Source organism: Lepus europaeus, chromosome 2, assembly GCF_033115175.1.
Source record: "Lepus europaeus isolate LE1 chromosome 2, mLepTim1.pri, whole genome shotgun sequence".
NCBI lineage: Eukaryota > Metazoa > Chordata > Mammalia > Lagomorpha > Leporidae > Lepus > Lepus europaeus.
Window position 1 is genome coordinate 10,970,439 of NC_084828.1, and position 16,772 is coordinate 10,987,210.

A 16,772-nucleotide genomic window follows, 5' to 3' on the forward strand; every position below is an offset into this window, starting at 1 on the left:
AAAACGGAAGATACTGGAAAATGTTCGTGGAAAAATATGAAGTTTATTTTCTTGTAAAAAAAAAAATCTTAACCATGCACAGTTTAATAATGCACATTTCCCATGAACTTTTTGAAGATCCCTTATATGCATGGATTTCAGGGATTTTTCTGCACCAAATTAATCTTTTAATTCCATCTTCCATGAACTCTTTTATAAACTTTCAGAGCTTGAGGCAAATAACACAGAAGACTCTACTGTCTTGAGAACATACAGCATGCATGAGACACGAAACACAAGGCAGAATCTGGGAACAAAAAGAGTTCTTAGAATTAAAAACCTGACAAAAAGTTTTTTGGTGTTTTTTTGTTTGTTTGTTTGTTTTTTTAAGTTTTAGGAAACTCCCCTTGGAATAGCAAAGATGAAAATTTAAACAAAAGGCTTAGGAAAACTAAGTGTACCAATCCAGGAGGTCCCAGAGCTAAAAGGGGCTCCCAAAAAAGAAAATCTAATCCAGAACTGAGCAGTCATGTTCAAAGAGCCCCCTGGGGACCAGTACAATGATAAAAAGAAAAAAAAAAAAACTTTTATCAAAGTACATGATTGTGAAATTTCAGAACACAGGGACTAGAAGCTAGAAAAACATGGTCTTGCTCTTCCAAATTTCTGAAGAAAACGCTTTCTAACACAGATTCCTTCATCAGGCCAAACTTTCAAATATAAGGTAGAATGAAGACATTTCAAGACATGTAAAAATTTTTTTTAATTCTAAGGAGTTGTAAGATTGGCTTTGGGTTTAAAAAAAAAAAAAAAAGAGTACATCAGTATTAACAGCAAATTTCTCACAGCTGGAGAAAGGGAACAGGAATCCAGAATCAGAGTAGATTAAAGAAACCTCGGGGAGCAGGTGTTCAGTCTATGGGTTAGGACACCTTTGTCCCAGAGAGTCCCAAGGTTTGCTTCCCAGGTCCAGCTTCTGACTTTGGCTTCCTGCCAACGCAGACTCTGGGAGACAGCAGTGATGGCTCAACTAACTGGGTTCCTGCCACTCATGGGGGAGACCTGGACTGAATTCCTAGTTCCTGGCTCAGGGCCCAGCCTGGGCTGTTGCAAGCAAGGTTAATGAACCAGCAGTTAGGAGCTGCTTCTCAAATAAAAATAAATTCAAAACAAAAAAGAAACTTCTGGTCCAGGTTTAGATTAGGGGCATCAGTAGATGGATGTGTATGTGAATTCCCTAGCTCTGTCCACTAAAAGGGCCCAAAAGACATGAACACCTGTAGCAGTGAGCACTCTTGGACCGTATCCTACTATGCCCGATCCCAGACGGGAACAAGGAAAGAGCAAGAAGAGTCCAGAACACCTTGTTGCACTAGAAACTAAGTAGTACTCATAAAATGACAGAAATGTCATAATGAACAAGGAACTATTCTGAAAGGGGTCCCACTAGCTAAATCTGGAGACATCTGAACAAAATAGCAACAGTAATGGATCCACCAAGTAAAATAATCCTTGCGTTCATACTGACAAATCAATGGGAAAAGCAAGGTTCTTCAAATCAGCATGGACAGGAGAAAAAAAAAGCTACAAAGTCAGCTATACTGTACTATCACAGTAATAATTTAGGCAAGAATTATCAATGGATGCTAAAACTAGGGGTTCAAGCTTAATGAGGTTATCCACAGTCCCTTTCTCCCCAAGCTACTTATAAAGAAATACTACCTTAACCAAGCCAGTGTCAAAGGACAGCAGACAGTTATGGCCGCTCCAGGTGGCAGTCTGAGGATATACCATCACTTATGGAGTGTTCACGCCAGAGTGCCATCTGAACCTACTCATGAGGAAACAGATCATGTCCCAAATTGAGGGGGGATGTTCACAAAATGGCCCAGGTTGCAGTTAAAGGAAACAAAAGACAAACACAGTGTGACTGACCGGCTCCCACATGCTAAAGTTTTTAAGACGACGTGACTAGAACCAGCAACATCTACGTAGTGCTCAGGTTGCAGTTCCTTTCCAGATTTTAACCATTATGAACAACTTTCCCTGTATTTACAAATACACCCAGGACTCAGGGGTGGGTAAGGGGGAATGCCGCCTGCCAACAGTTCTCTTGAAGTTCTCAGAACAACGTGTAGGATCCAAGAGCTGGTAGAGCACATGTGGCCGTCTGTTCACTATGGTGAACTTGGATGAAGAGGATCCCCGAACTCTACTCCATTTTATTTATCTAAAGGAACAGAACTCTATTCCATCTTACCACTTTCCTGTAATTTGAAATTATTTCAAAATTCTAAGTGCAAGAAATGAATCACACCTTCATTTACTCAACATAGTTCTGCCATTACCCAAGTCACTGTTTACACAGGTTACTGATGACAGTTACTGAGAGCAGAAACCTCCTTGTAGAGCATCCACAGGCACGAAAACAGAAACAGGTACAACCTCTTCAATTCTGGGCCCCAGTGCCATGTGAATTCAGGGGGCAGACAGGTGTCCATACTGAAAACACTCAGTCACAGAAATATAAATTTCTCATTTTATTCAAAGTTGGTACAGAAGTGCTAACATTTCCATAAAATAATTATTACTATACTTCAGTTACAGGACAAAATACCACAGAAAGGAATGTACTTTGCAAGAAATGGAGTTCGTCTTAAGTTTCCAAACACTTCTGAAGGCTAATGCAGCAGCTGGCCAAGTGACACACAGCACACGAACAACAGTGTAGCGTACAGAGTCAGCAACGAAAACTGACAGCTCTTCAGCAGATGTGCGTCTTTTTTTTTTTTTCATTTTTTAAACAATAACACTTTTAAAACACATTAAACCAAGATTATACATGTTTACAATTTTAAAAACTGGATTGTATACAGTAGGTTAGAATAGTCAAGTTAAAATTGTCATGAATGGTTAACAACCTAAATCTACTATTTCAATTGTATTCCTTTCAATATAGAAGTAACCTAGTTTATATCAAATTCTACTTTCTGCTTGCAACCAAAACATTGTGTAAGGAGATGGACCTAATTAATTATTCAAACCTGAAAATTTAAAAAGCTGTGGACAATGGAGGGTAAATTTTAAATCATACAATTCAACAAAACTTGCTAATAACTAAATTGATGCTCACCAACTTTACTGATAACCATAGTTCATCTACAATGCCTCAATGACTGACTAAAATGACACACATACACAATACACACTCCCAGGGCACTGACTGGTCTCTTACAGAAAGTCTGCTCAGAGCATCACAGGCAGGACGCTGGGGGGAAAACATTTTTCAATGTAGACATCTTTTTAAAATTCATTAATACTTACATATCAAAATTACTCGATAAAAGCAGCAGCAGGATTCTGCTGGCATTTGGCTTAAAAATAAAGGATGAATGAAGCAAGTTCACAGGATATTATTAGAAAAGGAATTTGTTTTCTTCTTGAAGAAGACTACTAACTTTTGCACAGCAACTATTTTTGATATCCATCTTATCAAAAAAGAAAAAAAAAGAAGTACTGAGAAGCACAACACAGTTCATCTGTGATTGCCAACACAGGTCTGGACACAGAAAATGAGATGTCCCAAAGAACGGGCAAGTCCCTGCTCTATTCCTGAACTTGCTGGCAATCTAGAAACTGAAGCAACCACGGTGGGGCTTGCAGGGAAAGACTCCACACCATTATCCGACACTAATGTAGTAAGTCATTATTAAAAAATAATAAAGCTTTTGTGTCTTAACAAGCCCACAGAAAAATCCATGATCTATTTGCCACTCCAAAGTTCGAGCTCTCACAGTGGAATCAGAAAACTCTACTTATACATATTTACACTGCAAGGACTACTTTGCACCTAGGCTAATTAAAGCAGTTTTCCATGGAATTATAAATGAAAGACATTTCTGCAAAGAAATCTTCAAAAACATTCTTTTCTTAAAGTTCTTACAAACTATTTTAAATTCTCAAACGTTATTTAAAGGTACAGAATACATAATATATAGGACTAACAGGTTTTAATTGCTTTGCATTATCACATAGTGCTAAGCCAAGGATGTTCCTTAAACTTCTTTCTCCTCCATTTCTGGCTCTTCTCCCCTCATTCCCCCAAGCCTCAGGTTTTAGATTCTAGAACGACGCTGTGGGTGCACACCTGGCTAGCTTTCTGCTGCAGGAAGACTGTGAACTTTTCAGTTCACACCAGCTACCACCTTCCTCTAGACATTTACATAAGAGCTGACCAAGTCTTTCCCTAAAAAGATTGTACAAAACACAGGAGAGCAGGAACAAGGAAATCCATCAGCTACTTCTCTCTTATTCTGGGAGTTGTATCTTTTGACACATGGGCAAAATTTAAGACAAAGATACTTATTTGTTCTTGAAACACATGGATTATTCAGAGAAGAAAGCAAAGGGTAGGAGAGGGCAACACTGAGTGGAAGAAAACACATTCTCTTCTTTCTCTTGCACTACGTGCACAGATTTTGTCTAATGGGGTCTTACAGGGGGTAACAGGACGGGCAAGCAGTCCTGTACAGACTCTCTGCATTTGGCAAACCTGTCTCAGAATTAGCTTGATGCTCTGAACATTTGGGTTAATTCACCTCTATTAAATGAAGCATATGAAAAATCAAAGTAGTGTGTGCTCTGCTAAAATGTGAATTTCTCCATGTTTTTTAGAGCATTATTGACAAGAGGTAATCTCCTGAAGACTTCAGATTTACAAACAATTCCAATGGCTCTTCAGCGTTAGAACATCCGTAACAAACCTAGAAGTGTGTCTATCTCTTCAGCTACAGAAGGTAGCAGAGCCCAGACATTATTTCAGCGAAGCGCCACACCCCGCCCGGATATAATGCATCGCTCCCAACATGTGTGCTCCCCACTCCACCAAGGTGGGACAGATTCGTCCAGGTGACCCCTCTGAATCCCCTATCATTCAGTTCCCGTAACTTCCATCTCTCAGCATCCAGGGCTGTTACTACTGCGGTCCTCACAACAACTGGTGAGTCTCATGACTGGCACTTGTGGGTTACTCAGAACACCGAGTCCTGTGCTTTCTCCATGTGGAGGTGCACATGCGTGTGAATGCCATTTTGTGCTTTCTATGGACCTTGACCAGCTTTTTCTCCTAGAAGATGAACAGCTGTCATCTATCTGTTCTCAGATTTACCTGTCATAACCACAATGGGAAAGATATAAAATATCATCAGAATAAGTAATTTTGCCTTTTAAATTATGGATATAAATGAAGCAATCAAAAATAATTAAAGCTGCAACATGAATAGTTACCTAGTTTCCTTGAACCTAAATAAAGGCTGTATATAAAGTATGTAAATATAATGTATATTTTTAACATCCTTCACTAGTTATAATGAAATTTCAGAAGTAGTAACAAATAGAATTTTCTATTAAGGAAAGGTGCAAACTAGCAGAGTCAATACTGGCAACCAGAAGGCACTAATCCAAACATATAAATTTTAAAAGCTGGTTATATTGTGGAATATGTATTGGCACCTTTGCCAATTCAAGATTTCAATAACAGCAAAGAGTCTAATTTTAATTTCCAATAAATATAACAAAAAAAAAAGCTACTACTGAACATTCCACATATGGAGGTTTTGGCTACACTGATACACTGAAAAATTACCTAGTTCATCCAAAAGCATTTTTTTTTTTAACACCTTTATCCACCAGCACCAGGGAATAGGGTGAAATGTACCAAGATAAATGTAAGTCTCCGGCCAGGCTGTGAATCACCTCCCGTCACCTTGTGCTGCTGCTGAAATCACTGTTGGGGAGAGGGGCTCTCCTATCACAGCAACAGGCACCGCACAGGGACTTCTGCTCCACCACGGAGCAGAGCAAGACCACTGGGACACACAGGACAGACGTGCCACTCCCGTGCTTTGTCTTGGCTTGCTCTTCAGCCACTTGCTTTTCTCTAGCAACCCGCTCTTCACACATGCTGGGACTCCAGGCACCCGAATTTAACGGTCGTTACGTAAAATAAGGTTATTGATTTAAGCCAACAGCCTGGAATTATATGGTACTCCCCTAAAAAGCAAAGTGCATGAGATTAGTTAAGACCAGATACACCAAACCTTTTCTGTAATTTAGGAGTAAAAGATTGGTTCTGGTTGGTGGTTATGGGGGCTTACCAAAAGGAAAAACTAAATCTCACCTTTTACAAAGGAGTTAAGATGGAAACAAACAAAAGTTCCATCAATTTTTCACATTACTTTACAGGTGAGACCACTGGGGTAAAGCCTGACTCCCAGAACTGCAGAGAAAAGTTTAAATAAAACATTTCTATGACTAAGTAAGTAATGGTGTGGAATTCAGGTTGGCAACGTCTATTAATTACTCTGAACCTTAGCTAAATTCTCTCCTAGGAGTCAAAGTAGCTTGAAGTTTTCCAGCCAGGGGAGTTTGACAAAAATATACCTAATTCAAATTCAGAGAAGCAACCTTAACAAGGGAAAGGTGTTTGTATCCCTGGGTTAAGTCAACCAAGGCTAGTAATCAGAAGATTACTTCTTATGCAACCCAGTCTCCAATCAAAGGAACACAACTGTTTCCTCTATATGCTAATTGACTAGCTTCAAATAGTTACATTAAATTACTAGCCTTTTGGCATCAAAACAAACCCCACTGCTTTTCTGCATTAAAACCATCATTTCAAAGGGTCTTAGCTAAATTTTCACTACTAGTCTCCCTAATTTTTGAAAATAGTTTTGAGAATACCACTGAATTACTAGTGCATTTGTTGGTCAACACACAAATCTGAGAAGATCATTCTGGAGAATTAACATTTTAAATGAATAGAAAATTAGTATGTACAACTATATTTAAATAAATATATGGATCAGAGGCATTAATACTGGGGCAAAGTATACTATGACAACGGGTCTGAAAGAACTAAGCTGACAAAAAAATCAGTATAGGAATTTAAATACTGAAAGAATACGTAAAGAACTAAGAAGCAAAGAGAAGAAAGACAAGACAAAAATCAGTCTCTGTATGGTAGGCAGATATGCACAGACACAGAACTATGCCATCTGTAACGTCTACTTGGGCTAGGCTGTTAAAAACACTGCAATGACTTCAGCATCTGACTACTGAAAATCATATGGACACTGAAAGCTAGAAACATTTTTTTCTACTACATTATCACTATCAGATATCCATCAGCTTCTAATGTGTCAATAAATTCATACTTTACTATACTTACCGAACCAGAGTTTAACAGATATATTTTATACACAAATACCCTAATTGTTATGGGGAGGAGTTTCAAATAACGGCCCACTTGCTTCAAGTCCTAGGAGCGAATGCGTATGATTCTGCATGTCTGCAGGTATTAAGAAAATGTTTGTCCTCCAATGTGTTAATGTCTCCCATCACCTGAGCACTTATAAACCTCACTTAAATGTTTTTATGATTTTTTAAACTGGAGCTGGCAACTCTCTGCAGTAATCTAATCTTTTGTGTGAAACGATATTCTCTCAATCCAGACCTGGGCAATCTCTGGGATACAGTGACTACGTGTCACTATTACCTCCCATACAGTCATCACAACTCAAATGAAAATGAGACAGGTAATCCACTAAGCCTAATGCTGCCAAGAGGGAACACTGAAGGATCCAACCTTCTAAAAGGATAACAACGGAGCCAGTTTATCTGTCAGTAAGAGAAAAACCTACTGGCTACAAGTAACGAAATTCAAAGATCTCTGGAAAGATCCATATACCCAATGGAGAAAAAAAAAACCATGGACTGCAAACGAGGGAACATTGGGGGGAAAACAAAAACAAAACAAAACAAAAAGATTCTAAAAGGCCTGGGACAAGACTTTTAATCCCCTGGGCCTCTGGTTAGAGACCTGAAGCACAACCCTCCAATCCAATTCTTAAAATGTGAAGTATCAGAGTGAGGGTCTCTGTTAACTTCTTGGGGTTCCATCCTTAAGCACCTACATGATCCTGGCCAGCCTCAGTGCAAAAAGACAATGGATCCTCTGAGCAAAGTGAAAAGGAAGCCTGGGTGAATCAGATCTACTGAATGTACGCCAAAGAACACAGCACCATGGCTATTGCTTCACGATCCTCTCTATCTAGAGACAAACGCAGTAACTCCCAGCAAAGCAGAACTGGGGAAGAGATCAGCTCGGCTGTTTAAGGGAACAGGACAGTATCTTCTGAGATGATCAGAGAAATTAGAGGTCCCATAGAAAAGTCAACAGTCATTCTGCTTACCAGTGTAATAAGCCCTTCTGATCACATCTTCAGACTAAGATCACCTGAGAAGACAGAAGTCTAAGAACCGGGAACACCACTAACAGCTGATAAGACAGTGTTTCTCCTGCCTCGGAAGACCAGTATCCTCCTCTTATTTTGACTTTCAGCTACCATTCAAGTCAGTGTCACTCTCAGTCAATTCTGAACCTTAGCTTGAACTTTAATATAAAGATACACACGTTAATGTCTTGAGATCAATGTCACTATTTGGGACTCATCTAGTCAGTGTACAGTATGAGCAATGTGCTAGCTTATCGCAGTCCACGCAGCATCCCAGGAACACTCACTCTAATGAAATACACACTGAAGACTGGTCCTCTGAAAAGCAGTGGCAACCAGAAATCCAAACTTACTCAAGCGCGTTATCTAGTACTGGGAAGCAGGAAGGACAAGCTTCAGAGACTTCAGTCTAAATAAAGTGATGTTGATACTGGCAAGAACAAACAACTCTAATGGATATGCTAATAGTCATTCCTTATTTACAGACATTAGTACTCCCAATCTGACCAACTGCTATATACACAGACAGACAACACAATGTATCCTACGTATTTACTAAGACAACAGCAGACAGAAGATGGGGGAACTATAAGATTCCAAACTATTAGGGCTCAACATTAAATAAAGGGGGGAAAATCTACACACACGCCTCCTATTCACTTACGCTGTAAACAGAAGGAACAGGAAGGCTGCCCAGCCAATATGTCTGTTCTCACTGAATTACATAGCAACGTGTTCGGAGTCCAAAAGAATTTAATTCCTTCAACTTAGTGCCAATTTGGAAAATCCAAGATCCTACAAAGGATTGTTTCAAAGAAGAGTTTCTTTGAGAAAACAAAAAACAAAAACAAAAAAACAGGACAAATCATTTGTCCAGACATTGGACAAACCAGGTGTCCAGATTTGGAAGTCTGGTTTCCATTGTCCCCCAAAGGATGTTATAACCTTGGACTTGTCACAGCCTTAACCTCCACACAAGACAAGGATGGTCCCTTATCTATTTGGTCCCCAGGTTATAAACCTCAAGAATGAAATTGAGAAAAAAATTCAACAAGGCACTCTAAGCTCTTCAGAATTACATACTATCCATACATGAATTATTTTTCCATCAATAGACTCAGTCCATCAGAAAGCCTCCTGAAGACAGGAAGACGTTAAATTACCTGATAATTTCTAAAATCAACTTTGGACTAACCAAGTCCATCATAATGAAACCAGTTCATAGACTACAAAAGAATTTAAAGTCATCAGGACTGAGTTTTGATTCAAAATCTACAAAAGTATCTATAAAAGTAATTCCCCCTAAAGAATACAACCTTAATAAATTCATGCAATTTAAAAAGTATCAGAGATTAAACAAAGTCAAAGAAAGTAAATACATAATTAGCTTCCTTCATCTTTTAAGGAGGACAAAGAACAAAACACAGACAGACACAAACTACACAATCTGGAGAGCTTTTTTCTAACGTCTTTTGTACCCTGCCCTGTCCTCATTAAGGGGAAACAGCCTGTGAAAAATAAGACTCCCACCATGGACACTGCAACTGGGTACCCAAACCATGTCAAGATAAGAGTCCTAAGATTATGAACATCCTGTAACATCTACTGTAAGACACACTACTAAACCCAAAAGTTCTTGTTCGTGGCACATTCTGAACATGCTATCCATCCTACAGAAAGATTTACTGTCAACCCACCAATGGAAGCATGCACTCTTGAATTTCCTGATACTGATGGCCCATTTGCACTGAAACATCCTCATGCTCTAAGTCACTGTAACAATACAAATGTTGAGGTTGTGTACAGATGGCAAGTCTTGATTACAAACAAAAAGTGTCAAGGATACAATATGGTCTCAAATTAAAACCTGCCTTCTAAAAACCACTGCAAAGTATCATGATCTAACCAACAGGGGCAGCCCAGCACACACAGGCAGTGTCAACTTTTACATTCTGAACGTATCTTCCAATTGGATCCATTGGGGAAAGCTATTAAAGAATGCTACCAACTGACAAGAACAAAGCTGGAAAATTATGGAGTGTGAGCAGTATGTTTAGTATAAGTTAATCAAACACTGCCTGGGAGGCTGGTAATTCCCAAACCGTAACAAACTGAATTTGGTCAACATATGTAGGGATCATCAGCAACGCTCACTTCATTCACCCCCCCAACCCATAACCATTTAACAATACAAATATGACATGTAACTTCACAGGCAGATATGGTCATTTCAATATGGTTCACTTACACTTTAGAGCAGGAAAAAATGGGGGGGGAACAGAACTGGAACGACGTTTTTCCCCAACATTTTATATACAGAGGGTACAAAAATACCTACAGGAAAACATTCTTTCTTTTGGCAATCAGAGTTCATAGACTCATGCTAACAAAATGAACGTGGCAAACTGTCCTGAAACAAGTACAACACAAGCACATCAGATTTTCAGGACATAACTGATTGTACAAGGTCTAAGAATTGGCTCTTGTTTGTGAGTAGGGGTTACAGAGACAGAAAAAAAAACTTAGAAACGAGCAAATCTTCTACTTCAGCACAAAGTCTACCAAGACTCGGCAGTGCAAACAGTGTACCTTATTCACGGTATCTTAACATTGATTCTGCCTCAGAGACCTGTGAGAATAATTAGTCTTTCCTTACTTTGGTATGGAAAATTTTGAACCACATTTGCACAAGTCAGTCTGTTAAACATGTTCTGCTTCATTTAAGTTGAAGATTTACTTCCATCCATCTCTGGGAAAAATAAAGTCTTGCAAATGGATGATTTTCTGCTAAATAAAATTTGGCTAAAACCTACAGCGTAAACAATGCCTGAGAGATGCAACAGTTACAGAATTTTTTTCCAAAGACCAGTATTCTCTTAAGTGTCTCAACATATCTCAAGTTCATAAGGAGAAATAAACAAACATGAAAATTCCAAGTGAACACACAGCAAAAAGTCCAATATTCAGTATTAGCTTAACTTGTGGAGTCTCTTCTAACATTTGTAAACAAACAGCTTCCTCCTCCATAAGGTCTCTGAGACTCCTCTTGCTGAGACTCTTACTTTTAAAGCCGCAAAACCAGTCTATGAACTTCCAGTAGCGGCTTCCATCTTCCATTTCTTTCTTTCTCTCCTTCTCACCCATGAGAGCTGCTTGCCCATTGGAGTACGCATCCACTGGCGTCTCTGCCTCTGAGTGGCCCAGGGAAGCCACCGGGTTGCCCTCCTCTCGGCAGGTCACCAACAGATTGACGTCTTCGGGCTGAAGGCCTTTGATGCTGTCCTCAGATTTCCCGTTGGGAATGATGTGGTTGATGGCCTCGCTGTTCTCGCTGGCCCGCAGAATGCTCTTCTCTTGCATTTTGTATGGTTCATCTTTGGGAGAGCAGCTCTCCTTCACCACCAGGCTCTTCTTAGACCAAAAGGTGGTGGTGCGAATCTGTTCCTTTGTGGGAGGTGGGGTAAGAAGGCTAACAATTACAGTAATGAGTCCTGTGACCCAAAACAATGCTGTGGCCACATACATATAGTGGATGTCTTTGATGAAACCAGGTCTGTTATCAGGCTGGTCGCACTCCGGGGCGCGGTACGTAAAGGCCAGTACCAAACGGACTGCTCCAAGAACAAATCCAGCCATTCCGCCATAGAAAGCCCCTTGCTCATTGCAACGCTTCCAGAAAATTGCCAGAAGAAACAGGGCTGCCACTGGCGGCGTCAGGTAATCTGCTACCTCCTGAATGTAAAGGTACATCTGGCCTCCTTGCATTTCCACGATGATTGGCACCCACGCTATGCTGATAACCACCATAAAAGCCACAAATATCCTCCCCACGATCATTAGCTCCCGAGAACTGGCGCTCTTGCGGATGAGTTTGTACACGTCGAGGGTGAATATGGTACTGGCACTGTTAAAGATGGAGTCCAGGTCGCTCATTAGCGCTGCAATCATCACCGCCATCATCAAGCCCCGAAGGCCCACGGGAACCAGCTTCATCACCAGGTGTGGGTAAGCAATATTGGAACACCCAGCTCGGCTCCCACACACCTGCATGCAGTGCTCCGGGTTGATGCAAGCTAGGTCATCAGCAAACAGTATCCTGGAAATCATTCCTGGGACCACTATGATAAACATTGGCAGAAGCTTCAAGAAGCCAGCCATAAGAGTAGAGCCTTTGGCATGAGCAATGTTTTTGGCAGCTAAGACCCTCTGCACGATGACTTGGTCAGCACACCAATACCACACTGAGGCTGGGGTCTGCCCAAGAATGAATCCAGGCCACGGAACATCTTCATCTGTTGGATTCCGCAACATCTTCAAGGCGTCTTTCTTAGGTTGGACATTACAAGAATTCGTGTTGGAAAGGTTGTATGTCAACAAGATGGAGGTGACGTTGGGTGCGGCCAACATGTACCGTCTCTTAACTTCCTCAAACCCGCCAACCTCCATCATGCTAATAACCATAAGTGTGAGGGCCCCCACGATCATGAGCAGAGCCTGCAGAGTATCTGTGTAGATCACTGCCACAAGGCCTCCGGTGACGGTCAGCAGAGCGGTCATGCCAATGAGCAGGATGACAGACACATAAAGGTTCCAACCCAAAGACTCCTGGATAAAGAGGGCACCTGAATACAGATCCACTGAGAGCTTGGTGAAGATATAGAGAAGCAGAGACAAGGCTGCAAAATAGACCTGAATCCTATGGCCACCAAATCGCTTGGACAAGTATTCAGGCATGGTGTATACCCCTGACCGGATGTAAATCGGGATGAAAACCCATCCCAGAAGTTGCAAAAGCAGTAAGGCATTGAATTCCCATGCGCCCACTGCAAATCCACTTGCAGCTCCAGATCCTGCCAGCCCAATGAAGTGCTCACTCCCAATATTGCTCACAAATAGAGAGGCACCAATTGCTACCCAGGTCATAGAGCGCCCCGCCAGGAAGTATCCACTTACGGTGCTTCTATTAGATTTCCACATGGCAAAAAAACCAATGCACATGACCAGGATAAAATACAGGGCCACTATGGCAATGTCTGCTGTCTCCAGTACAGCCCTCATTCTGGTAACTTGTAAGTGTCCAATGACAGAAGTGTCCAACTTTTTATTAATTATTAGTAACCCCAGCCAAGTCTGTGAACCACACGTGCACTGGACTACACAGAGCAATACAGCAGGTCAAAGTCTTTGTCCTTTGGTTTGCTGTCTCGATGGTGGTGGTTGTGATAAACTTTGAAGGAGACAGTTTAAATTTTCCTCCGCTTCTTAATTGGGATCGAGAACTTAGCTCGTACTCTTAATCCACTCTCCACAAGACCATCAGCATTTACTCAGGTGCTGGAGGAGAAATTCTGAGTTGCAGCTAAGTCTAGTGAAGCCTACTGTACCAACCCTGCAAGGCAGCAAAGACAAAAGACAAAGATTGAATTAGAGGAGGGTCTCACCAGGCGATGAGGAAACTTTCAGTCTAGCAAACACGGCGCAATAAGACATTCTTTAAAAGGGAGGGGAGGCGTTTAAAATACTTCGATTCCACAGAAAAGAGCAATCTATATGATCGCAGCTGATACCCAAGTCAGTGAGAATACTCATCATTTTAAACAAATAACAAAATTTATCAACCTCATAACTAAGTGGCCTAACTTCTCCAGCAAACTAAATGCTATCATGACACTGTCCTCTCTGGTGTCACTGTGGTTTCCTGGCCTGGACTGGGCATCAAGATCTTAAGGCACCTAAGGGGAGAATAGGGACACTAGTTATTCATAATAAGGGCACCCAAACGAATCTTCAAACACTATGAATTCCAGGACTATTTGGGACGGATTTCATTACCAGTTAGGGATCTGGATGAACAGGCAATCTTGTTTTCTCTAACCCCCAGGCAATTTAAACACAGAAAATCAAGCGTTAATCTATACAAATCTATTTCTCTAAAACTCTCCGAAATCTCTACTGTAAAGGCATACAGTTATCATACAGGAAGCTGAACTTGCGAGATGCCCCTGCCCTAATGGGAAACTAAACATTCTGCAGACAAGAAACTAGGACATACAACTTAAGAAACAATGTAAAATCGCACTCTTCACACTAGTTAGGAGACGTTCAGAAGATGAAAAGAAAACTTTTAAAGGGGGTCATTTCCTCCCCTCTTCTTCAGGCAGTATTTCCAAGAGAACCTGAGAAGATAAAGGCACTGACTCGAGGTTTTATTTTTCTTCTGCATGCTTTTACATTCAAGGATATAGAGAACAAGGGCGTGGGGGGGAAGGGAAAAAGTTTTCTGCAAGACTGAAAAATAATTTCATTATAGCTTCCAAACCTCAACCAGACAGACATCCGTCAACCACTGGATAACCAATCATCGTCGGTTACATAATTGTCAGTCCTGGGTTAAGATAATCACTCCACAAAACAGACATTTAAATTTACCTAAAATAAAATTTATGAATTTGATGGGTTTTCTCCTGGAAAAGAGAAATTCTGAGTCTTCAAAGTTAATTGTAATTGTCGCCGACAGATTAACATGAACATTGGTATGCAACCTAACATCTACACATTAACTCCTAGGTGACTTCTCATCTGTAGGAACACCACCTCACAGTCAAATGTTTTCCATGTTTGAAAAAACAGCCGATTCCTGATGAAGCCAGACATTTTCCTTTGAACATCAACAGTAAATTTCAATCCTACAAATGATAATGAAGCCACCTCTTTTCAAAATTGTTCAAAATAGGCCATAGTGCTTAAAACACATCTCACTAGCAAGAGAAAAGGAGGTGGATATAAGGCCTACAGACTTACACTCTACCAAACTGGGTTATTAGGTCTAATTCATAATGCTACCTAGATAAAAATGTCAGCTCCATCTTTCTGCCTCTGTAAGCATGAAGCACTACAGCAACTGTGTTAAAACAGATTAAAGTCTTTCCTCCTAAAGTGCCGATGGCGGGGATAAGCAAAATTGCCAGAATAAAGTCATACACTTGAAGTTGGGATTTCTGTCACTACTTTCCCCATACCCAGAAACATAGAAGGTTTTAAAGAAATACTCTGACATTATCTAAAAACGACTTACATTTTTAATAAAATCTAACCAAATGACATACCCATATTATTTAAAAGAGTACTTGTAAGTGTTCCAGTATGAGGGACAGCTCCTCAATTACACCAGAAATTGCCACAGGCAGTTGAATCTTGCATTCAACAGGGTTTGTCCTGCCACCCAACATCCAGGCAACCTTCCCCACACAATCCAACTTATTATCCAGGTAAGCCCAGCCTACTGGCCCTTCTTTCAGGTAGAGCTCTTTCCATGGCAGCAGCTAAACATGTGTTTCCAAGAAGGGGAGAGAGAAACACCTGGGCAATTTTGTTTCTGTGTGCGTCTGGAGAGGAGGTAGAATGGATCGTGTCTTCGTGGCTGACCCAGCATTGCTTCTGAGAATAAAGCACTCAGAAACAAGACGAGCATTCCTTCCTCTGTGACCGGAAGTCACTGCTAACGTCAGTTAACTCCTCTCAATGTCAAACAGAATTGACGGAAGGCAGGTGTCTGCGCCATCCCTGCTGGTGGCTCCGCCGGGTTGAGATTTCCACACAAGCTCGAACCGTTCTAAAAGGTGCTCTGGCCACAGCAGAGGCAGTGTGGAGGGTCCAAACCCTAGCCTGAGCTGAATCTGAATTCTCCACTTTCTGCTATGCCTCCTCAGGTCCTTCAAAAACCATGCTAACACTTCCTTTCTTATTGGATACTACACCAGTCTGTGGATACGTTTTTAGAGTTTTCAAATTTAAGCAAAATACATCAAGAGACCAGCACCTGGTAAAGACTGGGAAAGGAAAAACAAAACAAAACAAAAGTGCGTTGATTTAGTTTGTAGAAAGATATAAAATACTATAATATAAAGCAGCTAAATATCATACTCTAGTCATTGAACAGAGATGATCAGTCTTGAACTTCTGACTTTCAGGAAAATGATTTTAAATGTCTTGAAAATGGCTCCAAATAAAATACACAGGACATGTTTCGTATCTATTTTCTTCTTTGTAAAGAAACAATTTCTCAACAAAATACAATGAACAATGTCCAGAGTTCCTTTACTTGTGGGAGGACTATACAAGGAAGAAGCTTTTTTTTTTCAGCTAACATGAAATTTTTAAAATTTTTTATTTACTTGAAAGAGACAGAGGACTCTCCCATTCCCTAGTTCACGCCCCAAATGTCTACAACAGTCAGGGAGGGAATAGGTTGAAGCCAGAAACCAGAAATTCAATCCAGGTCTCCAGCGTGTAGGTGGCAGACACCCAACATTTGAGCCATCCCCCACTAATGCACATCACCTATGGTGTACAACAGCAGGAAGCCCAGGCACTCTGATGCAGATGACCCAACCAGTGTCAAGTAACAGCTACACCAGGTATCTTTTAAAGAGCCCATGAAGCTCTTAGCTTGTATTTTGTATTTACATATGCCTTTTTTCATGGTTCAGGTAGATCTGT

The 16,772-nt window shown here is 40.7% G+C and overlaps 2 protein-coding genes across 3 annotated transcripts in view; both read right to left on the reverse strand.

Moving 5' to 3' along the window:
• MRPS6 (mitochondrial ribosomal protein S6) overlaps positions 1-16,772 on the reverse strand; it is a 67,277-nt gene that overhangs the window by 30,147 nt on the left and 20,358 nt on the right. The window lies entirely within an intron of this gene.
• The window catches only part of SLC5A3 (solute carrier family 5 member 3), a 33,783-nt gene continuing 19,517 nt past the window's right edge, over positions 2,507-16,772 (reverse strand). Inside the window, exon 2 of the mRNA XM_062205631.1 lies at positions 2,507-13,662. Coding sequence (XP_062061615.1) covers positions 11,175-13,331 — 2,157 coding nt within the window. The 5' untranslated portion in view covers positions 13,332-13,662 and the 3' untranslated portion in view covers positions 2,507-11,174. The remainder of the gene's footprint in view (positions 13,663-16,772) is intronic.